At 45.6% G+C, this 25,948-nt stretch overlaps 1 protein-coding gene across 1 annotated transcript in view; it reads left to right on the forward strand.

Annotated features, from left to right (window-relative positions):
• The window catches only part of LOC136428391 (WD repeat-containing protein 3-like), a 32,816-nt gene extending 8,995 nt beyond the window's left edge, over nucleotides 1-23,821 (forward strand). Inside the window, 19 exon segments of the mRNA XM_066417866.1 lie at nucleotides 358-459; nucleotides 957-1,058; nucleotides 1,652-1,792; nucleotides 1,989-2,179; nucleotides 3,170-3,263; nucleotides 3,478-3,579; nucleotides 3,911-3,996; nucleotides 4,753-4,894; nucleotides 6,818-6,874; nucleotides 7,276-7,376; nucleotides 17,375-17,540; nucleotides 18,302-18,433; nucleotides 20,535-20,600; nucleotides 20,723-20,815; nucleotides 21,077-21,127; nucleotides 21,419-21,462; nucleotides 21,891-22,019; nucleotides 22,847-22,940; nucleotides 23,340-23,821. Of these exon segments, the coding sequence (XP_066273963.1) occupies nucleotides 358-459; nucleotides 957-1,058; nucleotides 1,652-1,792; nucleotides 1,989-2,179; nucleotides 3,170-3,263; nucleotides 3,478-3,579; nucleotides 3,911-3,996; nucleotides 4,753-4,894; nucleotides 6,818-6,874; nucleotides 7,276-7,376; nucleotides 17,375-17,540; nucleotides 18,302-18,433; nucleotides 20,535-20,600; nucleotides 20,723-20,815; nucleotides 21,077-21,127; nucleotides 21,419-21,462; nucleotides 21,891-22,019; nucleotides 22,847-22,940; nucleotides 23,340-23,498 (2,052 nt within the window). The 3' untranslated portion in view covers nucleotides 23,499-23,821.
• Nucleotides 23,822-25,948: the final 2,127 nt, after the last annotated feature.

The raw sequence follows: 25,948 nt of genomic DNA on the forward strand, positions 1-25,948 counted from the left end.
TGCAAGGCAACAGCTAGTCAAGCAACTGGAAGGATTTTGGAGTTGCACCGGTGTGTAAAATTCCCTCCAAGTAGGCACAGATCGGACCTGAATGTAGAGTGTCCTGCACCTGTACCCAAACAAACTTCACTATTCGCTACCATTTCTAAGACTAAATCTAAGTAAGTTCCTTATAAGTAACGGGTAAGGACAATTTAAGTTTTAGAAAACTTGAAAGCCCTATATTTTTAATAAATTTCCTTAGTAACACAATCTAGTAACACATCCCTTCCAACTTTTGAGTTGTAGATGTTGAAGTTATTTTCAGGGATCGACATATTTCCAAATGACCTGTTTACGATGTGTTCCCCCCCCCAGAGACTAGTGAGCACCTCCCAGGTCGGCTCACTCCTCAGGAAGGGGAGGGGCAGGGTCGTGTCCATGACCCTCGACCCAACCGGCTCCATCCTCTCATGCCACGTAAGTCTCCTTATTTGGAAGTCTTGACATAACTTTTATTTCACCCTTTTCTCATGACTGGTACAATGGTTCAGCTCCAATGTTCTACAATATTATTGTATGTTAATATTGATATTGATAATCGTGTTGTCTTCTATTGAAGTAACTCAGACCTTTTTATGCCTGTAATGGAACAAGTCCTTGCATTTTGCTGATTAGAAATTGCCAATAAGTTGTTTTATTTTCAGGGCCCAGATTCTATGTTAAGGTGTAATGGACGTTTTTATTTACAGGGCCCAGATTCTATGTTAAGATGTAATGGACGTTTTTATTTACAGGGCCCAGATTCTATGTTAAGATGTAATGGACGTTTTTATTTACAGGGCCCAGATTCTATGTTAAGATGTAATGGACGTTTTTATTTACAGGGCCCAGATTCTATGTTAAGATGTAATGGACGTTTTTATTTACAGGGCCCAGATTCTATGTTAAGATGTAATGGACATTTTTATTTACAGGGCCCAGATTCCCTGTTGGAGCTCTTCAGGATCAGCACAGAGGAGGAAATACAGACAAAACTCAAAAAGAAACAAAAGAAGCTCAGAAAAAAGCTCAAGTAAGTTTTGAACTAATAATTTAACTTTGGGAGAGTTGATTGTAAGGGATATGGAGAACAACATTTCAGCCTCTTCCTATAAATAATATATTGCATGACTGTAATAGTTTGGCCATACAGGAAAGTTCAGCCTCCTAGCCTCTATTACCATTGAAACCAGTCATCACACCTTCAACACCATGGTAACAAAAAGTTCTCACTTCTCAGTCTGGCAATAATTGGCCCATGTTACTAACATGCTAACATGCTGCCAGCTTTGAGGCATCAAGCTCCTATAGTGGCCTGACCATTGGAAGGGCTGCTAGAAGCTTGAGTAAGTCCGGAGAACCCAATTTTTAAAAAAGATCATGACTCAATCAATAATTCTTAGTATGACATGTGTTACAGATTGAAGTGTTACAGGTAACGGAAGTGTTACAGGTAACGGAAGTGTTACAGACCAATGATTATCTTAATGTGACAGGTTTTTTCATGCCAAGAGAATGATAACCTTAATGTGACAGGTGTTCCATTCCAGACAAATGATTACCTTAAGATGACAGGTGTTCCATGCCAGACGAATGATAACCTGTACATGTCTCCCCCAGAGACCAGCAGGCGGGGGACCAGGGGGGGGACCAGGAGGTACCGGAGGTGTTCCGGACACTGGACGACGAGATTCAGCGGCTCTGTAACGTTTCAGCCGCTAGCAAGGTCAAGTCATGTGACCTGCAACTGGACAGCAATGGACAGCTGAAGGTCAGAGCCAACAGCCATATAAGGGAAAAGCAAGACCAGATATCATAATTCCTCATTGTTCTTGCTACCATTTGTATTTACACACATGCACTGGCTAGTATTTAGTCCTTCTGAATAATTGAACTGCTATTCAGATGTTGTGATTTTATTTGCACAATTATTATTTCAGTCATTGACTAAAAAGTTTTGCACCCAGGCATTCCTACTTCTCCATGACAACTCCATGGAGACCATCACAGTTCTGACCAATGAGAAGAAGCCTGAGGCGAGCGGGAAGTCGCGTCTGCTGTTGCCGGGACACCGGAGCGATGTGCGGACCGTGGCCTTCAGCAGCGACAACATCGCCATGGTTACGGGCTCCGCGGAGACAGTCAAACTCTGGAACAGGTCAAGTAGCCATATTTTTCCATCATTTTAAGTGATGTTTCAGAAATAACAAGTTTGCTGTAACGTTGCTATTTCGTCTTGTTTAGAATTGTTTGGGAACATCAGATGGTGTAGAATCCTCATCAGGACTCACAAGTACGTTTCCATCCCCCACAGGTCCACCCAGCAGGGCATCAGAACCATGCCGTCAGGCTACCCAGTCGACCTTTGCACTCTAACCCTTACCCCATTCCCCACAGGTCCACCCAGCAGGGCATCAGAACCATGCCGTCAGGCTACCCACTCGACCTTTGCACTCTAACCCTTACCCCATTCCCCACAGGTCCACGGCCAGCAGTGCATCAGAACCATGGCATCAGGCTACCCACTCGACCTTTGCACTCTAACCCTTACCCCATTCCCCACAGGTCCACCCAGCAGGGCATCAGAACCATGCCGTCAGGCTACCCACTCGACCTTTGCACTCTAGCCCTTACCCCATTCCCCACAGGTCCACCCAGCAGTGCATCAGAACCATGCCGTCAGGCTACCCACTCGACCTTTGCAATATAACCCTTACTCCATCCCCCACAGGTCCACCCAGCAGGGTATCAGAACCATGCCGTCAGGCTACCCAGTCGAACTTTGCACTCTAGCCCTTACTCCATCCCCCACAAGTCCACGGCCAGCAGTGCATCAGAACCATGGCATCAGGCTACCCACTCGACCTTTGCTCTCTAACCCTTACTCCATCCCCCACAAGTCCACCCAGCAGGGTATCAGAACCATGCCGTCAGGCTACCTACTCGACCTTTGCACTCTAGCCCTTACCCCATTCCCCACAGGTCCACCCAGCAGTGCATCAGAACCATGGCATCAGGCTACCCACTCGACCTTTGCACTCTAACCCTTACCCCATTCCCCACAGGTCCACCCAGCAGTGCATCAGAACCATGGCATCAGGCTACCCACTCGACCTTTGCACTCTAACCCTTACCCTATTCCCCACAGGTCCACCCAGCAGTGCATCAGAACCATGCCATCAGGCTACGTCCTGTGCTCGACCTTCGCCCCCGGAGACCAACAGGTCATCGTCGGGACAAAGGTCAGTCAGAGGTCAAATCAGTCCTTATCAAACACTATGACATGTCCTTGAACAATTGGTCAGCTTGAATTCAGATATACTTCAGGTTTTTAAAAATCTTAAAGATATTTTATTAATTGTAAGCCTTAAGACGTATAAGCTTACACTGACATGCCTGAACAACACACGGTTGTTCTGCATTTGTTGCTAACGAAACATGATTTTATTTCTCCAGGCAGGGAAGCTGCAGATATTTGACATTGGTTCTGGCAGTCTGCTGCAATCTGTGGATGCCCACCAGGGGGCGCTGTGGTCCATTGCAGTTTCTCCGGACAAGGTGAGAAAAAGTCTGGCTGGGAGATCCCTGGAAAAAAGGGAACATGGTTTTCAAGACCCCAGACTCAGGCCAGAGAGGCCTTATACCTACAGATTGATCTGTCTGGAATTTGCATGCTTACGTTTTGTATCAATGTTGTACAGGTGCAGCACATACCCAGAGACCATATACATTGTATTTCGCATGCTAAATAAAGTAGGGAACTCTAATGCAAATCATTTCCATGTTAACCAGACAAGTACTTACTCTCAAGTTGCCATTGTAATCGTACCCTCCAGAGAAGTCTAGTGCCGAGGGGTGCAGGTGGTTGAATTGTTGTTGTTTACTCCAGAGAAGTCTTGTGTCCGGGGGTGCAGACAAGCTGGTGAAGTTTTGGGACTTCGAGCTGATCAACGATGAGAAGTTTTCCTCCACAAGGTGGGTTATTCAACTCCCAGGATATTTTTCATTCGCTGGCAGAGGTCTTCTTCCTCCCAGTAAAGGGCTGACATAGTTGTGTGTAAGGGCCACCTTACATTTCTCCTGAGAAAGAGGCGCAAATATTTGTCCTGATGGTCAATGATACATATCTCCCTTCCAGTAAGAGGCTCACAAGTTTGTCTCTATGGACCACCGTACAAGTATCGCTCCCAGTTAGCGGCTGATGTATTTTTGTCCTTACAGGCCACCTTACATGTATCCCTCCCAGTAAGCGTCTGACATATTTGTCCTTATGGGCCACCATACATGTCCCCCCCCCCCCCAGTAAGCGTCTGACATATTTGTCCTTATGGGCCACCATACATGTCCCCCCCCCCCCCAGTAAGCGACTGATGTATTTGTCCTTATGGGCCACCGTACATGTTTCTTTCCAAGTAAGCGGCTGACTTATTTGTCCTTACGGGCCACCATACATGTTTCCCTCCCAGTAAGCGGCTGACTTATTTGTCCTTACGGGCCACCGTACATGTTTCCCTCCCAGTAAGCGGCTGACTTATTTGTCCTTACGGGCCACCGTACATGTTTCCCTCCCAGTAAGCGGCTGACTTATTTGTCCTTACGGGCCACCGTACATGTTTCCCTCCCAGTAAGCGGCTGACTTATTTGTCCTTACGGGCCACCGTACATGTTTCCCTCCCAGTAAGCGGCTGACTTATTTGTCCTTACGGGCCACCGTACATGTTTCCCTCCCAGTAAGCGGCTGAGCGTCAGCCATGCCCGCTCCCTGCAGTGTGATGAGGATGTCCTCGGAGTCAAGTATAGCCCGGATCACAGGCTCCTCGCTGTGGCCCTCCTGGACAACACAGTCAAAGTCTTCTACGCAGACACACTGAAGGTTAGTATAGCCTAGATCTCAGGCGCCTGGACAACACAGTCAAAGTCTTCTATGCAGACACACTGAAGGTAAGAATAGCCTAGATCTCAGGCGCCTGGACAACACAGTCAAAGTCTTCTACGCAGATACACTGAAGGTTAGCATAGCCTAGATCTCAGGCACCTGGACAACACAGTCAAAGTCTTCTACGCAGATACACTGAAGGTTAGTATAGCCTAGATCTCAGGCGCCTGGACAACACAGTCAAAGTCTTCTACACAGATACACTGAAGGTTAGTATAGCCTAGATCTCAGGCGCCTGGACAACACAGTCAAAGTCTTCTACACAGATACACTGAAGGTTAGTATAGCCTAGATCTCAGGCGCCTGGACAACACAGTCAAAGTCTTCTACACAGATACACTGAAGGTTAGTATAGCCTAGATCTCAGGCACCTGAACAACACTGTCAAAGTCTTCTACGCAGATACACTGAAGGTTAGTATAGCCTAGATCTCAGGCGCCTGGACAACACAGTCAAAGTCTTCTATGCAGACACACTGAAGGTTAGTATAGCCTAGATCTCAGGCGCCTGGACAACACAGTCAAAGTCTTCTACGCAGACACACTGAAGGTAAATATAGCCTGGATCTCAGGCGCCTGGACAACACAGTCAAAGTCTTCTATGCAGACACACTGAAGGTTAGTATAGCCTAGATCTCAGGCGCCTGGACAACCCAGTCAAAGTCTTCTATGCAGACACACTGAAGGTAAATATAGCCTGGATCTCAGGCGCCTGGACAACACAGTCAAAGTCTTCTATGCAGACACACTGAAGGTAAGCATAGCCTGGATCTCAGGCGCCTGGACAACACAGTCAAAGTCTTCTATGCAGACACACTGAAGGTAAATATAGCCTGGATCTCAGGCGCCTGGACAACCCAGTCAAAGTCTTCTGCGCAGACACACTGAAGGTAAATATAGCCTGGATCTCAGGCGCCTGGACAACACAGTCAAAGTCTTCTACGCAGACACACTGAAGGTTAGTATAGCCTAGATCTCAGGCGCCTGGACAACACAGTCAAAGTCTTCTATGCAGACACACTGAAGGTTAGTATAGCCTAGATCTCAGGCGCCTGGACAACACAGTCAAAGTCTTCTGCGCAGACACACTGAAGGTAAATATAGCCTGGATCTCAGGCGCCTGGACAACACAGTCAAAGTCTTCTACGCAGACACACTGAAGGTTAGTATAGCCTAGATCTCAGGCGCCTGGACAACACAGTCAAAGTCTTCTACGCAGACACACTGAAGGTTAGTTTAGCCTAGATCTCAGGCGCCTGGACAACACAGTCAAAGTCTTCTACGCAGACACACTGAAGGTTAGTTTAGCCTAGATCTCAGGCGCCTGGACAACACAGTCAAAGTCTTCTATGCAGACACACTGAAGGTTAGTATAGCCTAGATCTCAGGCGCCTGGACAACACAGTCAAAGTCTTCTACGCAGACACACTGAAGGTTAGTATAGCCTAGATCTCAGGCGCCTGGACAACACAGTCAAAGTCTTCTACACAGACACACTGAAGGTTAGTATAGCCTAGATCTCAGGCGCCTGGACAACACAGTCAAAGTCTTCTACACAGACACACTGAAGGTAAATATAGCCTAGATCTCAGGCGCCTGGACAACACAGTCAAAGTCTTCTATGCAGATTCCCTGAAGGTCCGGAAGAGAAAATATCCCTGTTATTTAGATTATTGTTTTTCCTCCTTTTGAACACTTTAGACATCAGCTACCCGGTGTGAAATGGTGTCCTAGTCTGTCATATTAAGTGATGTTGATACTTTTTTCCAAAGGGAACCTTGTCAATTTGCCAATCCAAACATGGAAACTAAAGACATTCCCATTGTTGCCTAAACACAGTATTTTTCTCTTCTCTCTGCAGTTTTTCTTGTCACTCTATGGTCACAAGCTCCCAGTCTTAGCAATGGACATTTCCACGGTGAGTTCAGTTCTGGCAGGCTCGTTCTAGAGGTCTTACCGTTTACTGCCTTATTTAGAATGATGTAAAGAAGACAAGAACAATTTTCCTATCATATTTCTGCAAGCAGCTCTATTGAATTCGGTACAGATTTTGGTCACACATTTTTGCTTTTCAGTTGGGTCCTCTACTAATTCATTATGGACCAGAAAACTTTTCAGACATACACTTGTTTTAGCAGCTTAGATACAATGTCCTGAGATAGAATGTGCAGCTGCATACACCTCATGACCTGTGCTTTTAGGATGGGAGCCTGAGATAGAATGTACATCATTCTGCATACACCTCATGACCTGTACTTGTAGGATGGGACCCTGAGATAGAATGTACATCTGCATACACCTCATGACCTGTGCTTTTAGGATGGGAGCCTGCTGGCGACTGGCTCTGCCGACAGGAACGTCAAACTCTGGGGGCTGGATTTTGGGGACTGCCACAAGTCGATCTTCGCTCATGATGACAGGTGAGGATTGAATGACATGACTTTGGTTAGAAATTACAAATTGTACAAACCTGTGCAGGACAGGTGTAGTTGTCTCTGCATCCCTCGTTGTCAGGCAGACTTATGACTGTAGGTGTATTCAAGCCTGACCACCCCCATGTGTCCTTATCTTGGTAGCTCCCAAGAAGAAAGAAGCTCCCCTAATCCCTTGCGTCGGCACGATCCTCAGTCTAACTGTTTATAGCTACCCCTGGCCGAAGTACACTCGGGAGGGACTCACAGGAACAACTAAGTTCCATCTCCCTCAGGGTGGGCAGTCTGCCTGACAACAGGGGATGCAGAGACAACTACACCTGTCCTGCACAGGTTTGTACAATTTGTAATTGTCTTCTGCATACTCTCGGTTGTCAGTCAGACTTATGACTGTAGGTGACTTAACAGCCTGAGGCCAGGTGATCCAACATGGAAGACGACAAAGAAGTCTACAAAAGCAGAGCCTGCTCTTCACTCTGTTGTCTCCGGTGAATTCCAAGGGAAAGACCGTTGCCCAGAGCTGTGAAGAATTCTGCAGCCATGTTCAAACTAAGTCGGATGTCCTGTAGTAGGAAGGCGCATTCTCGGCGTTAGTAGCTCACGAAGATAATGACTATGTGACTAAGCTGGAAGGAACCCTAGTCCGCTAGCTGACCAGGGAAGAGCACGTTCTCAGAACTTCTGATGCGAGAAGATCGAAAAGTGTAATCCTCTACAGCTGACAGCAGCACACTGATGACCTGACATGGATTGCTCTGGCTTGTCTTGGCAAGAGTTGAATGCTGCAATCCCGATGAAGTCCTGTCCCTTTTGCTGCGAGACCTAATGCCACCTAAGTGCAAAGGGTTGTAGATCCCAAGGCTGTAGACCTTGGGTCTGTGAGGACAAAGTTGCACCATGACAGGACTACAAAGTCGGACTTGAAGGCCGTAAAACAACCCGCTGGCTAGAGACCATTCTGGAGGACGGCGGTTATCCTATGGATGCTGAAGGAGTGACTACCACTGACAGGCAGCTGTCATAGCTCTCAATGTCTGCAAGGATGAGACAAACCTATCCGATGAGATGTGAAGGAGACAGGAACATAACTAGTCCCTGTGACAGAGGAAGTCCTCCTCTTAGCAGGCTACTGGAGGGCTGCAGAGAATCTGCTAGCTGCACTTCCTCTGAAAGTTGATGTCATGGCGGAAGAGATGCATCTTGTGAAGTACCGGTAGCCTCTAAGGCTGCAAGCATAGTCACCCTCCAAAGAGTGGTGAAAAGCTGCCCATGCCACTTGTGTCTTGATTGCCATCAGGATGCAAGCATGATCACCCTCTTAAGAGTCGTGAAAATGATGCATATGCCCCGTCATCATGGTAGTCGTATGCCGACTACCGTGGGCATCTTCCATGGTAGATGTATACCATCTACCCTGGGCATCTTCCTCCAGCAGTAACTGCATCGAAGAGACTGCCGTTGCCAATTCCACCCTGAGACTCAGTGAGAGCGATGTAGAACCCTGTTTTGATCTCTAATCTCCTGATCTGCAGTATTCCGCTGTCCATCTTGCCCCTGCAGATCCAATGGAGGACTAGTCGTCATCCTCTACCTGCCATCTTCCCAAAGGAAAGTGGCAGGCGTCTTCTGCAGCAGAGGTTGGCAAATCCACCATACCTGCTGTAAGGCCGTGGCTGAATCAGCATCACCTATAACCGCATACCTGCTGCCATTGTCTGCCCGTCTTGCTGTAAGGCAGTGACTGATGAAGTCAGCCTCACTTGTAGCCCTGCACCTGCTGACGTAGTCTGCTGCACCTCCTGCAGTCGGGCATCTGCTGACATAGTCTGCACCAGTTGTTGCAGGGCACCTGCTGCTGACGACTGCCCACCTGGTTGCTGGGTCACAGCGCATGCTGACGTAGGGTGCACCACCTGCTGCAGGATACCTGCTGCTGTAGACTGCCCACCTGGTCGCTGGGCCACAGAGCATGCCGATATAGGGTGCACCACCTGCAGCAGAGTACCTGCTGCTGAAGACTGCATCACTTAATGCCCTGCACCTGCAGAAGATGACTGCAACGACTGCTGCAGGCCACATGCTGATGGAGGTTGCACCACTTGTAGAACACCTGCTGATGCAGGTGAAGCAGACTGTACCACCTGTTGTAGGGCGTCTGCTGAAGTAGTCTGCTCCGTCTGCTGTAGATCTCGGCAGGTTGAAGTAGTAGCTGGCGTAACCCTCTGGGAAAACCCTGAGAAAGGGAAATCCCTACAGATGGTAATCTGTATGGCAGGAGATGCTCTCAGCTGGAACCAACACCAGCCCTGCACTGTCTGCCACCTGCTGGGCCTAACTGCAAGCAGTTAGGGTGTGGTAGTCGATGAGGTCGTACATTGGCGATGGACCAGTCCTGAGATGACCGCAGTCAAGTCTCAGAAGTTGCAGGATTCTGCTTGATGACCATCTCTGTAGTCCCTTCACTTCTATGAAGCGATGATGCCAACTCTGTGTAAGGTGGCAGGGGTTGGTTGCAGATGCGACTAAGTTGTCCAGCTGACCAATCACCAACCCAGAGACGTCTGCTGCAACTTCTTAGAGCTCCCTGCTCAGAAGTCGGCCAGACCCCAGTTGTGCAGAATCCTCTGTTGAGGTCGAGAAGTCGCTGGCCTGATGTTCTCCCTTGGCCACTCCTCTGACACGAGCTGATTGTCGTAGGTATGGAAGCTGTGTGCTGACAGAGAAACTGTTAATAGTTTGTGTACCGAACTTGTCTCAATGACACAAAGCAAGAGCTGAAGCTACTCTCGTGTTCAGGACTGACAAGTCTGTGAGGATATCCTGACTGGAACGAAGTTGCCCTCGCTCTCGAACCTAAGGAAGGTACGCGGACAACAATGCCCTTGGTACCACGAGTGGCTGCTGGTTTGCAGAACTTCGCCACTCTGGCCGTTGACTGGAGGCATCTACATGCTCAAAAACTCATGAACACAAACAAGATACAAGAAAACCAACAACAAGGCTAACAATGTGAGCCTAGCTGATTGCAATAAGATGCTCTAAGGATAAGGTTACCCTAGCCTTCTGGTTGTGTGGAGCCCACATCTTCTTCTTCTCCAGCTGCCGAAGTGACGGAGGACGGAAGTCTCCCATGGACGCAGGGCGAATCGTTGCGTCCCTCTCACTTCGTGAAGAAGCTGTCAACGTAGTTCGAAGCTTGCTGGAGTCGGAGATCATCTGGACGGCAACCAAAGCCTCTGGGCGCAGCGAGGTCCAGTAAGAAGCCACCAACCCTAAAAAGGGGGGAAAATGCTTCCTGCAAGGAAGCAAGCCTCCGTCGGAGAAATGCAGAACACTGCAGTGTGGAGAAGTCACGAACGCTGCTCTCCCCCACTCGCCGCTGAAGTCTCCCCGGACGAGCCGCTCCAAGGCCACAGGAACACTGAAATCGGCGACTGGAAAGTCGAGCCGACCGCCAACTGGCCTCTAGAAGTTGGTGCGGCGCTGGCATCTCGGTAGAACCCCGCTGAGACGACTCTTCTTCTCTTGCGCTGCTTCTCCTGAAGACAGCAAGATGGCGGCGCACTGCAAAGCATGGTCTCCCATGTGCTTGCGGCCGCGCCCTCTAGCGATCCGCAGTGGGATCGCAAGGGTCTTCGGTCCCGGCGCCATCTTCTCCCTGCCGCCGGCGCTGACAAGACGTCTCGTGTGTGGCTGGAACCACACTGCAAGCCCGCAGAACTCGCCTGAAGAAGCCATGGCGCGAGGAGAAAAACTAAGGGGAAGGAACACCAACTAACAGTTGGTTCCTGGCCGTTTTTACGGAGAAGGACACACGGAGGTGTGTACACTAGCTTAAAAAATTTAGACTGAGGATCGTGCCGACGCAAGGGATTAGGGGAGCTTCTTTCTTCTTGGGAGCTACCAAGATAAGGACACATGGGGGTGGTGAGGCTTGAATACACCTACAGTCATAAGTCTGACTGACAACCGAGAGGATGCAGAAGACAACCTGTGTGTATATTTATGCAACTGGTCATGAATGTACATGAACCTGTGCTGTCTCGGTGTCTGTTCAAGTTTATAGCTGCACTGGTTCATGTGAATTTGTTCTCTACACTATCCCCCCCCCCCCCAGCATCATGTGCGTGATATATGTTATATGTTACTCTACCCCCCCAGCATCATGTGCGTGATATATGATAATATATATAACTCTATCCCCCAGCATCATGTGCGTGATATATATAGCTCTATCCACCCCCCAGCATCATGTGCGTGATATATGATATAACACTAGTCAGTTCACATGTGGAAAAACAGAAGCTATTAGGAATCTTCAGAAATGATTGATTTTTGCCTACAAGTTGGATATCAGCTGAAAGCTCTCTTCATCATGAACATAATCATGTAAAAATTATAAGTCAGTGATATTCACCGCTTTAGATATGATCAGTTGAAAATACACGTTTACGATGTAGTCCTATCTTAGCACAATGCAGCATCATAATGTCCATATGGGTTAATACCAGTAATCGGGTGGCAATTGCTTTCGCCCACAGGGGGCTATGACACCTCTAATTACCTAGACCATTGAACTCAGGCCTACCCACTGAACTGGTAATTTGGTGGAAAAGGTGTGAAAAATGTAAATCGACCAAGGTGCAATGGCCATGTGGGCAATACCTGGCTCTCCATAGTCAATGACTAACTCTCCAGAACTCAACTCACACTTTGCCAGTTGGTGTGAAATACAGTCTAATTAAGCAAGACTATGATTCAAAGTAGGTCTGTGATCCAATTCAGGTAGTGGCCATTTTCTTTATAAAACAATATGTTCACTTTGTACTGCCTTAGAAAGGTTTGAATTATATCACTTTGAAATTATTACATTTGATGAACAGAACGGGAAAATGATAAGATGGTGCAGTTAAAATTAGCAGGGTGCAGGTAGTTTTATGTTACTACATTATAGTAACATGGGATAGATTTATTCACTATGAAGTATGATAGGAAAAGAACAGTACTGTATTTCAATTGTCCTGCTAATTGTTTGCCTCTCACTTACCAAGTTTATTTCATCACATATAGCGATAGATAGATATGGAAGGCAATCAGGAAATCATACACCACATCATTAAAAGTAACTTTACAGTATTCTCCAACTTCCAAGCAGAGATTTTGGTTGAGAGAGCTTAGATGTGGCTGTGAATTCTTAACCCTTTATCTCCCTCCAGAGAAACGGCGCTCCTAAAACCCTCTTGACCAAAATCTCTGCTTGGAGAACAATAAGAATTATAGTGAAACAATTTCTGTCAAATCAAGGAGGTTAAAATCCTTTGTCAAATCAATCATCTATTCATCTGGTAGAGGCCAATTGTTTCGTGCCCACTCTTGGAACAGCTCTGCTGGTTGACACCACCCCCCCCCCCACCAACATTTATTAGTTCATGCTACTTTTATAAGGTGGGGTGGCATAATTTTTTGAAAAACCCAACTTCCAAAATATCCTTCTGAAATGGTTGACATAGCTGATTGGGTTGGAGACATGTTCATAGCATTTTTTTACCTCCCTCAAAATCACTGTGATCGTAACTATTGGCTATAAAAGGTGACTGAATATAGATACTGTATAAGTTTAAATGCATTCTGGCACGACATACACCCGATATATTTTCCACAAGCAAGAGTGATGTGCCTTATTGTAATTGTGATATTGGCAAAACTAAGAATTTTCAAAAGCAGGAGACTCTGAAATCGAAAAATAAGAAAATACCCGTTCAATTAGTGAATTACAGAGGTTTTTAAATTTTCATAACTTTGTAAATCTTCCAGTGTTGGCTTCTCTCTACTTTGGAATCTTTTAAAATCGAATTCTTGTACCTTGTTCTTTGAATCAAGGACATTATATAATGTCCTTGTTTGAATGGAGCGTTACTGAGCCACTCATGATGTTGTGATAGTAATTTCATTTGCATACAGGAACAATAGCGGTGGAAGTCTTGGCCTACATAACAATGTGAATACATTATGGTTTCCCAAAATTAGTGGACATTTGTGGTGGGGATTCCCAACCTACGCGTATTGACAATTTATAAAACAACTTTGCTAAAAGGTTTAGGAGTAACTTAGGCTACAATACGAGTAGTTAATATATACAGGGTGTGCGCTGTTGATTGAAAAAAAAACTGTACTTAAATTTACAGACACTGGCGATAAACGGCTTGTTTAAAAGATGATAAACTTCATTGATAAACTGAGAAGACTATCGAAGCCACCACTCTCGACAAATCTACTACATATTGTCTATAGACTTCTTGATAGTGTCAATGGCGATCCATTCGTTCAGCCCTTGAAACAAAGCACATAATGACGTACTTGCAAGGATGGAACCGCCTTTGTATTTGTAAAGTGCAATTTGGTTTACTTAAATTCACCCCATTTTACTCATTTGTCACGAAAACGCAAGTTTTACACATTCACCCCTCCATATTTACATTGGAACAATACAAATCTGGTTCACAGCCAGGGCTCGAAATAGTGGGTGCATGTGCACCCAATTTTGGAGCTGTATTTGTCAAAGATGCTGAGCACGAAGAATCCTCCGTTTTTTACTGTGGGTGCACTGGCCAAATATTTTTGTACGGTTTAATGTGTAAAGGTTTCACTGCACACTAGTAGACAGCATATTCTTGACATCTAAGTGTAAGAAAATGATAAAATCTTTGTTGGAGTACTTTTCTAAGATTTTGGTGTTAGAATTTGAGTTAATTTCGATTTTGAAAGCTTCAAAACTGCGTCCCGAGATCGCGTGCAAAACGTGCATGGACTTCCTGGTCTGGCTTGCAAGACTTGACAAGAAAACGCTGACTTCCTCTCGTTCCCGGGCTCTTTACAAGTCACATGATCAAAACATGACGTCCTTTGTTTCGGGAATTTCCCACACTTTCTGTGATAACTTCGGGGACGAAAAAATGTCAAATTCGCGTATTTCCGTCGTAACCTGCTGTCCTTCAGGCCCATGGCGATTTCTTAGTACACCTCTTGGTTCCAATCAAAGACACATAGAATTCTATATAATGTCCTTGTTCCGATGAATGCCATCAAGGTTCTTCTGGACATCCTGATTCCCCCACATAGATATCAGGGCTCTCGTGTCCTCATTGGACCATTTGTTAGAACCTTAGCAAAAAGCAAACATTGAATTCACTCTTTCCTGCGCTAAAGCCCAAGTAACGCCAACAACTATGGCCTCATCAGTCCTTGACCTCATGTACCCGGATGTACGATGTCATAAAACATCAATGTGAACCGGTTCCTTAACGCTTTTGGGTTCATGATTACAATTCTGCAAAACCATTTTATTCTGAACCGTTGCAGACTTACCTCAGGAGGAGGTTCGAAAGTGTTCTTCATGTTAACTTTTCTTCATGTTAACTTTTTTGATTGTATAATTTTCATCTCGCCTGCTCAATTTGTCCCGCAACAAAAAGTCTTTGCTACATATTAAACTATCAGGCTGCATGGCCAAGTTTTTGCAAGGACATTTCATAGTGTCCTTCAGGTTTTTGTTAATCTTTGTGCAAAGATGGCCTGCTTGTCATATTGCCAGCAAGCAACAACAACAAAACAAACTTGTGTAAATAATGGACCATTGTCATTCAAGCTCTGTCTTAAACATGTAAATTGGTAGGTATCATTATCCGCTCTTTTTGTATGGGTGATCAGTAAGTATTATGCAAATTGTCTACCTGAAGCTGAAGCTTTGTTACGTAATGTTACAAATGTTTTTATAAGTGGACAAATCTTTGCCATTAAGGAAAACCAAGGAGGTTTTATATATCTTTGGTAAAATAAAGATGTTATGTTCATGGGCCAAGCAAGCAATTAGAAGGCTTTTGATCGATAAGAGAATTAAAACACCTATCAAGTTATACATGGTCTAAGGCCTTGCTAACAAAAACAAATCCACAACTCAGGACTCGAAGCAAATCTTAAACATTGAGCAAGGAGGTTTAACATATAGGCCTGTAACCTCCTTGCATTGAGACTTTTTTAATCTCCCAAATACAAATTATGAAAATTCCCAATGATTTCTTAACATTCTTTTTTTTTGGGCGAGGGCCAAGGGAAGACAATTGGAACTGTTACAGTTGAATTTGATTTGTTTCTTCAAGGTTTCTTCCACCACTCTTTAAAAAAGGTCAAAATCGTTTTACACTGTTAGATCTTGGTTGCATTTATCACAGCTTATATGAATACAACCAAGGCCCATTATACTTTTTTTTTTTGTTCTTTGTAGATGTCCAGATGTCCTATGTAGTCAAACTTATTGACAACATAGCTTATTAGTTTGAAATAATGTAGCACTGTGATCTGGCAAAATCAAATCAAGGAGGTTTGATAGAGCTTCTTGTTCAAATCAGATTGCTCACCTCAGGAGAAAATTGTCAAATAAGTGCTAATTACACTGACTAGCTAGGTGTGATAACTCATTATGCGAGTGTTTTCAACAGTGTGGAAGAACTAATTATCACCCATTTTCATTGGGATAGCCCACTCTTAGCCCCCTGTGGCCCCAGTTTAGCAAAGTCTGGGCAAAAGTACAGTCGCCAGGCCTAATCAATGTAGGTATGGGTTGGGCAACTTTAAAAAGGAATATCTTCATAGCTTTACATCTTATGACCAAATTAGAGGTACCATAACGCAAGGGAAATCATGCTCTTTCAAATGACATGTAAAACTAATTTGTATGTTCAGTAGAAAAAAAGTTGGAAAATTGGATTTCCAAGATGGACGCCTTCAAATCTGGAAACTGGACTTCCGGATGTGAACTGAACAGTGTTATATATATAACTCTATCCCCCCAGCATCATGTGCGTGATATATATAACTCTATCCACCCCCCAGCATCATGTGCGTGATATATGATATATATAACTCTATCCCCCCAGCATCATGTGCGTGATATATGTTATATGTTACTCTATCCCCCCAGCATCATGTGTGTGATATATGATATATATAACTCTATCCCCCCCCAGCATCATGTGCGTGATATATGATATATATAACTCTATCCCCCCCCAGCATCATGTGCGTGATATATGATATATATAACTCTATCCCCCCCCAGCATCATGTGCGTGATATATGTTATATGTTACTCTATCCCCCCAGCATCATGTGTGTGATATATGTTACTCTATCCCCCCCCTCCCCAGCATCATGTGCGTGATATATGATATATATAACTCTATCCCCCCAGCATCATGTGCGTGATATATATAACTCTATCCCCCCAGCATCATGTGTGTGATATATGATATATATAACTCTATCCCCCCAGCATCATGTGCGTGATATATGTCATATGTTACTCTATTCCCCCAGCATCATGTGTATGATATATATAACTCTATCCCCCCAGCATCATGTGCGTGCAGTTCCTGCCCAGGACCCACATGTTCTTCAGTGTGTGATATATGTTACTCTATCCCCCCCCCCCAGCATCATGTGCGTGATATATTTTATATGTTACACTATCCCCCCAGCATCATGTGCGTGATATATGATATATATAACTCTATCCCCCCAGCATCATGTGTGTGATATATGATATATATAACTCTATCCCCCCAGCATCATGTGCGTGATATATGTTATATGTTACTCTATCCCCCCAGCATCATGTGCGTGATATATATAACTCTATCCCCCCCCAGCATCATGTGCGTGATATATGATATATATAACTCTATCCCCCCAGCATCATGTGCGTGCAGTTCCTGCCCAGGACCCACATGTTCTTCAGTGTGTGATATATGTTACTCTATCACCCCCCCCCCCCCCAGCATCATGTGCGTGCAGTTCCTGCCCAGGACCCACATGTTCTTCAGTGTGTGATATATGTTACTATATCCCCCCCCCCCCCCAGCATCATGTGCGTGATATATGATATATATAACTCTATCCTCCCCCTTCCCCCCCCCCCCCCCCCCCCCCAGCATCATGTGCGTGCAGTTCCTGCCCAGGACCCACATGTTCTTCAGTGCCGGGAAGGATGGGCAAGTTAAACAGTGGGACGCCGACAACTTCCAGCACATCCTGACGCTAGAGGGGCATCAGGCCGAGGTCTGGTGCATGGCTGTCAGCCCTAACGGGGACTATGTGGTAGGTACAAGCACACGTGCACGCATACATTCATGCACACGTGCACAAACACACACACACACACACATACACTCAGACACACACACACGAGCACACACACACTGAAGGGGCATCAGGCCGAGGTCTGGTGCATGACTGTCAGCCCCAACAGGGACTATGTGGTAGGTACAAGTGCACAAGAGCACACACAAACATGCACACACACAAACACACATACACATACACACGCATACATGCACGCATACGTGAACACAGACACAGGCACATACACACGTGCAAATCCATGTACACATACCACATATGCATAAACTCCGTCACACGTTTGGACACACACACATCCTCACACCCGAGGGGTCTCCGGTTGAAGTCTGGTTCAGATATTTACAAAAGGGAAGGACGGGGTTTTCTAAATGCCTTATTCATCGACTGTTTGTTTGTGTGTAACGGCAGCTGACAGGTTTCCAAAGCATGACAAGTCTTTACAGCTGTGATGTTGAGGAGTGCTGTAGTCTTGACGTTGTTTGTTTGTTTGTTTGTTTGTTTGTTTTACCCAGGTATCAGGCTCTCATGACAAGTCCCTGCGGCTGTGTTGTTGACGTTGTTTGTTTGTTTGTGTTACCCAGGTCACAGGCTCCCATGACAAATCCCTGCGACTGTGTTGTTGACGTTGTTTGTTTGTTTGTGTTACCCAGGTAACAGGCTCCCATGACAAGTCTCTGCGACTGTGTTGTTGACGTTGTTTGTTTGGTTGTGTTACCCAGGTAACAGGCTCCCATGACAAGTCCCTGCGGCTGTGGCAGAGAACTCAGGAGCCGCTGATCCTGGAGGAGGAGAGAGAAACGGAGCGAGAGAAGGAGTTCGAGCAGACTCTGGCCAAGGGGGAGCAGCCAGCTGTGAGTAACATGCACGCATGCAGGAACAAACACACAAACAAACGCACACACATGCAGGAACTCACGTTTGCACACACAAACGCACACGCATGCAGGAACTCACGTACGCACACACAAACTCACACACACCCACGAACTCACGTACGCACACACAAACGCACACACACTTCCAGCTCATCCTAGCCCGGGGGGAGCAGCAAGCTGTGAGTAACATGCACACGCATGCAGGAACTCACGTACGCACACACAAACTCACACACACCCACGAACTCACGTACGCACACACAAACGCACACACACTTCCAGCTCATCCTAGCCCGGGGGGAGCAGCAAGCTGTGAGTAACATGCACACACATGCAGGAACTCACGTACGCACACACAAACTCACACACACCCACGAACTCACGTACGCACACACAAACGCACACACACTTCCAGCTCATCCTAGCCCGGGGGGAGCAGCAAGCTGTGAGTAACATGCACACACATGCAGGAACTCACGTACGCACACACAAACTCACACACACCCACGAACTCACGTACGCACACACAAACGCACACACACTTCCAGCTCATCCTAGCCCGGGGGGAGCAGCAAGCTGTGAGTAACATGCACACGCATGCAGGAACTCACGTACGCACACACAAACTCACACACACCCACGAACTCACGTACGCACACACAAACGCACACACACTTCCAGCTCATCCTAGCCCGGGGGGAGCAGCAAGCTGTGAGTAACATGCACACACATGCAGGAACTCACGTACGCACACACAAACTCACACACACCCACGAACTCACGTACGCACACACAAACGCACACACACTTCCAGCTCATCCTAGCCCGGGGGGAGCAGCAAGCTGTGAGTAACATGCACACACATGCAGGAACTCACGTACGCACACACAAACTCACACACACCCACGAACTCACGTACGCACACACAAACGCACACACACTTCCAGCTCATCCTAGCCCGGGGGGAGCAGCAAGCTGTGAGTAACATGCACACGCATGCAGGAACTCACGTACGCACACACAAACTCACACACACCCACGAACTCACGTACGCACACACAAACGCACACACACTTCCAGCTCATCCTAGCCCGGGGGGAGCAGCAAGCTGTGAGTAACATGCACACACATGCAGGAACTCACGTACGCACACACAAACTCACACACACCCACGAACTCACGTACGCACACACAAACGCACACACACTTCCAGCTCATCCTAGCCCGGGGGGAGCAGCAAGCTGTGAGTAACATGCACACGCATGCAGGAACTCACGTACGCACACACAAACTCACACACACCCACAAACTCACGTACGCACACACAAACGCACACACACTTCCAGCTCATCCTAGCCCAGGGGGAGCAGCAAGCTGTGAGTTAAGTGCACGCACGCACACATGCATGCACACACATGCACACAAACACGTACACACACACGCACACATAGTAACGGCAGAAATACTGGTACAGGGGGAGCAGCCGGCTGTGAGTAACGGCAGAAGCACAGCTAAGTTCAGCTGTGAGTCGTAGTAACCATAGTAACGGCAGAAGCACAACTAAGTTCAGCTGTGAGTCGTAGTAACCATAGTAACGGCAGAAACACAGCTAAGTTCAGCTGTGAGTCGTAGTAACCATAGTAACGGCAGAATCACAACTAAGTTCAGCTGTGAGTCGTAGTAACCATAGTAACGGCAGAAACAGAGCTAAGTTCAGCTGTGAGTTGTAGTAACCATAGTAACGGCAGAATCACAGCTAAGTTCAGCTGAGAGTCGTAGTAATGCAGAAGCACAGTTCAGTTCAGCTGTGCAAGCGAACATCAGCCCTAATCCTTTGTTTTGTTATACAACAAACACTTATCTATAGACTGTTAACATTACAGAAATGACAGTGAACTTTGATAGAAGCCCCCCCCCCCCCTTCCCCCTCTTGTCACACTGGCATTACTTTGTATGTACTGATTCCGGTTTATCACATGTCTAGTCTTGTATTTTACATATAATACAGTGGGAGTGTTACATATTAGTATTCATTTTTTTGGCAATTAAAGACTTGTTAAACGTGTGTTTTTCCCAGGTTCCTGGTGAGACGTCCGGAGAAGCAGGGATGGCCGGCAAGAAAAGCGTGGAAACAGTCAAGGCTGTGAGCAAAACACTCTTCCCTGATTTAGTTTCCCTTGTGGCGAATGTTCCTGTCATTTTTGTTATTATTTAAATGTCACTTGAAGTAAGAAGTTTGACTATTTGGATGTTTGTTGTTTCCAGGCGGAGAGAGTTATGGAAGCCGTGGAGATTTACAAGGAGGAGACGGCGAGACTAGAGGAGCACCGACGGGAGTGTGAGGCTCTGCATAAACAGGTCAGGAGCCGTCAGGGGAGCTGGTGTCATTTCACAGGCTGATGTCCCGGGGATCTGCATAGAATCGCATTTGTGTTTCAGCAACTATGACTAGACCATAATATCATATCGTACATTGATGTTAATGATTTAGTATGTGAGTGGAATTCTATTTTCCTGTTATATGTATGCATATATTCAGTTAAAGATTTACTGAAGCTGAAAATTGTACGGACTTTGAAATGAGAAAGTCCCTGAACGGTTTTGTGGTTTTTCCTGCAGGTCCCAGGCCCCCCTCCCCACCCCATGCTGCTGGCCCACGGGAACGCAACAGTAAGTGGTGACATGTGTCTGTTTTCTGTGGACGTTTAACTATTACTGCAATATTTCCTGCACTATATTTTTTCTGTATGACATTGTGTGTTTATTGCTGTAGCTTTCTCTGCACAATGCTGCATTTGGTAAAGATTGATAACTGTTTTGTAGTGTAAGTACAGCACAAATAGTTAGACTAAGTATAATACTGTTTTATTGTTTGTTGGTATGAATAGTGTTGATGAAGCAGTTAAGTGTTAGTACAGTATGAATAACAGACACAGTTACATTTTGGTTGCCTCTTTTCAGCCTTTGAGGTTTGTGTTGGAAGTTATCAAGAAAGTTCGATCAAGGTAAGCACGTTGTTCCCTTACTGCATGACTATTTATATTGGAAGGAATGGAAGATTCAAGTCTTATTTCTAGAGTTGAATCGTTGCCAACACTCTGCTTTCACTTGGGTAAATAAGCCAGTGTTGTCCCAAGGCTGATTAGTTCTCCTCTGACCTTTGCCCCACAGTGAGCTGGAGGAGGCCCTGCTCTGACTGGTTACCTCTGACCTTTGCCCTTACAATCTTATTGTTTACCTCTAACCTTTGCCCCACTGTGAGCTGGAGGAGGCCCTGCTCTGACTGGTTACCTCTGACCTTTGCCCTTACAACTTTGATTGTTTACCTCTGGCCTTTGCCCCACAGTGAGCTGGATGAGGCCTTGCTCTGATTGTTAACCTCTGACCTTTGCCCTTATACTTTGATGGTTCACCTTTGGCCTTTGCCACACAGTGAGCTAGAGGAGGCCCTGCTTGTCCTGCCCTTCTCGTGTGTCATCGACCTTCTCAAACTGCTGAACGACTTCCTGACTGAAGGCTGGGAGGTCGAGCTCACCTGCAGATGCCTCTTCTTCTTACTCAGGTGAGATTTTTTAACTCAGGTGAGATTTATAAGAATAGTTCTTACGACAGGTGAGTTTTTCTTACTCAGGTGAGATTTTGTAACTCAGGTGAGATTTGTAAGAATATTTTTACTCAGGTGAGGTTTGTTAGACTTTAATGCAGTTTTTAGAGGACACCATACTATAGTAGTGCACCAGTCGGGCAGTAGTCACTTGTAGTGTCATGCCTGCAGTTCACATTTCCATGTTTTACACATTACATTCGGCAGTATGTTTGTGAGATTAAGGATTTTATAGTTAAGCTATTGGTGAGAAACTGTTGTTCCCCCAGGATCCACCAGGGGGCGTCACATGTAACCATGCCTGTTGTACCTGTAGAATCCACCGGGGGGCACCACATCTAACCATGCCTGTTGTACCTGTAGAATCCACCAGGGGGCGTCACATCTAACCATGCCTGTTTTACCTGTAGGATCCACCAGGGGGCGTCACGTGTAACTATGTTTGTTGTTCCCCCAGGATCCACCAAGGGGCGCTCACGTCTAACCATGCCTTTTGGTCCCCCAGGATCCACCAAGGCATCACATTTAACCATGCCTGTTGTACCTGTAGGATCCACCAGGGGGCGTCACATCTAACCATGCCTGTTTTACCTGTAGGATCCACCAGGGGGCGTCACGTGTAACTATGTTTGTTGTTCCCCCAGGATCCACCAGGGGGCATCATGTCTAACCATGCCTGTTGTACCTGTAGAATCCACCAGGGGGCATCACATCTAACCATGCCTGTTTTACCTGTAGGATCCACCAGGGGGCGTCACGTGTAACTATGTTTGTTGTTCCCCCAGGATCCACCAGGGGGCGCTCACGTCTAACCAGGTCCTGCTGCCTGTCATGGACAACCTGAGGAAGAACACCCAGGACAGGGTCCAGCAGATCAGGGTTTGTACAAAATTACTCTTTTACTGGGATTTTAAGTAAGTAAATCACAAATCTTACTGGGACTAATGTTATGATTAGTAAGGCTGTAACCTTTCAAAAGTGTTAAATATCTATTGTGTTTGGAATTAAAGTGTTTTTACATGACTGTTCAATATAATGGAGTAAAACTGGTTAATACTTTGATTTCCTTGTGTTACTGGTCTCCAATGTTTGCCTTTTTTGTTTAAGGACGCTTTTGGGTTCGATTTTGGTGGGTTCCCATTCATGTTTGATTTCATGGACGCCGTGGGGTTTCACCCGGAGGATCTCAAATGCTCGTTTGTTTGTTTGCTTGCTCCAAGATGTCGTTAGGTTTAACTTGGCCAATCTCCAATGTTTCTTGATTTATCTTTTTTTTAGGATGTTGTTGGCTTCAACCTTGCCGGTCTCCAGTTTCTGCAGAGAGAGATGGAGGCCCGTGATGACGTCACCTTCTTTGCTGACGCCACGGAAAGATTTCAGGAACGAAAGAGGAAGAAGAGGAGAAAAGAAAGAGCAGTTTTAGCCATTAGAACATAAACAGGTATTAGATAGAGCAGTTTTAGCCATTAGAACATAAACAGGTATTAGAGCAGTTTTAGCCATTAGACAGATATCAGAAACTGTTCTTGGATATCAGCTGATACGCAGTAATACCAGACTTCAGTTTACGAAATCAAACAGTTACACCCGATCCAACTTTTATCCCTACCTCTGGTAATTTCAGTAATTTTGTTGTTGTTGATAACATTAGAAAGTCAAAATCATATTGGAATGGAAGGAAGCTGTACTCAGAGTGAGGCTGGTACAGCGATGCAAAGTCACTCTGACAAATATGACAATAAAACGCTCCCCAAAGTCCACATAGCCACTTATGGCAGCTGTTATGAGAAGAAGATGTCACCTTCATGACATCTGTTCAAACTAACGGAGATTTAGCACCGCGGTAACCCACACATTCATTGTCTACCATCTCTAGTACGGTAAAGTCAGACCTACGACATCATATCAGGAAGTACAGGATATAACATAAATGACACCTACATCAGGTATGCTATTACGGTATAGCAGCAATGGCAGATACAGTGCAGTGCTGACATCAAGATACCTGACGATCAATGGCGGCGTTTTACTAACATCCCAGCTAAGATTCAGCCAGCCCAGTCCTGGGATGATGTCACTTTAGCGATGATGTCACTTTAGCGAGAGTCATCACCTATTACACCATTTTAATGTCAATGCTTGATCTTGATCATTTTGTCTGTGGATCTCTAGAATCCACACTATGTTGAAATACATAATGTATGTATATATCTCTATTAGAATTATCAGGGTAGCCATCGCAATTTCGATCATTTTTAACCATAAGTTATTCAACATATGAGGGTCTCCGAGGGGGGTCCCAGAACTCTATAATGGAAATTACCTGGAGTGTTTTGATCATATGGCTGTTGAAAGTTCCGCATGCCTATCGCACATTAAGTATGAGCCGATTTGACCGACACTCATCTTCCGACCTCTGCCTGGTTTTGCCTGGTTTTCGTATGGCTCTTGAATGATTATATTATGAACATTTGGGTCTTGTGCCAGCATGTCTATTCAAATCAACTTTCTTTCTTGCCTTACTCAGTTGAAAATACGAGTATGATGCTGTATGCAGACAACGGTGTTTAAACAAGCAGCTTATTACAAACGTTAAACGCACTGTTCTTGTTGATCTCATAACGGAGCACTGGCTAAAGTCAAAGCAGTGAACACAGAAACAGACTGCACTGCATACAAACATGTATTTGTACCTTAATATAGAGCTCACGTCAAGTATTGAAAAGAGAATTTTTCATGGGGACTTTTGCTGTTGCACAGATCAGTAATATGACCAATTTGCAATAACGTAGTGACAGTATATCAGCTTTTAGCTCAGCAAGTGTTGCTAATTACATATGTAATAGTAACATTGGTGATAATCACTTGATCAATCATTGCTCAACATTGAAACATTATAGTCCATCTTGTTTATCCTGGTTGTCATTTTCGATTCACATAGTATTACCAATATCAATTTTTGCTGTTACGAGGAAATTTTACATACGTCTATATTTACAAACGTTCTTGTGACATCCATAATAGCTTACATACATCTCACATATCATGTCGGTATTTTAGATCGAAATGACAACACAAATCCGTGGGCAGCTTCGATTACACGGACTTAGTAACATCATATAGGTCGTGAAAACGTCAAAGTAAAAATACTTTGTGGAACTTAGCTTAAGAGCCTGACCTTTACAGGCTTTGTGTAGGGCAGGTTTAAGAAAAGCAAATAAGGTTTGATGTAGCATCCACCCTGCCACCTTTTGTCAGTGACTGACGAAGATCTGTAGTCCAACATGTGTTTATAAGGTAGAATCGGTATGCAACAGAAGTGAAAACAAAGGCGAGATAGTTGCAATGAAAGAGACACAGTTAAAACAGGTTTGATGCTGAAGAGTCAATACGCTCCTGCTGTCTGAGTACAGGGGCGAAATGTGGTCTCCTTGGATAGGAGGGCAAGGCTCAGGTGCTGGGAAGTTAAACGAAGGTCTCCTTTCCAGTTGGGGGAAGAATTGAACATTCATATGTTGCCTCTCACGTTCAAAACAGCGGGGTCCACGGTCTAGGATATCCGTGGATTTCAAATTGAATTACTGGTGGTGTGGAAAAAGGGCGAAGAATAGCTTCCAATCCCAGGTCTGCAATTTTGTTTGCACATTTTTTAGTTACTCACTGGTCTCTCCAATATACACGTGTTGTTGCAATTGGTTTCCTCACATTTCAGTCTGTAAATGACACTGGATTTGTGAGGTTAGTCTTTTGGAGGGACCGGTTTTTGCCTGAGGGCTGCGTGAGGTTTGAAGTTAGTGGCGATGTTGCAGTTTTGGAAGATGGGTTTACCCGATCGCCCTCCGACGTACGGACTGGTAATGTTGACCTTGTGTCTGCGGTTAATGGCT

This window comes from Branchiostoma lanceolatum, chromosome 1 (assembly GCF_035083965.1).
Source record: "Branchiostoma lanceolatum isolate klBraLanc5 chromosome 1, klBraLanc5.hap2, whole genome shotgun sequence".
NCBI lineage: Eukaryota > Metazoa > Chordata > Leptocardii > Amphioxiformes > Branchiostomatidae > Branchiostoma > Branchiostoma lanceolatum.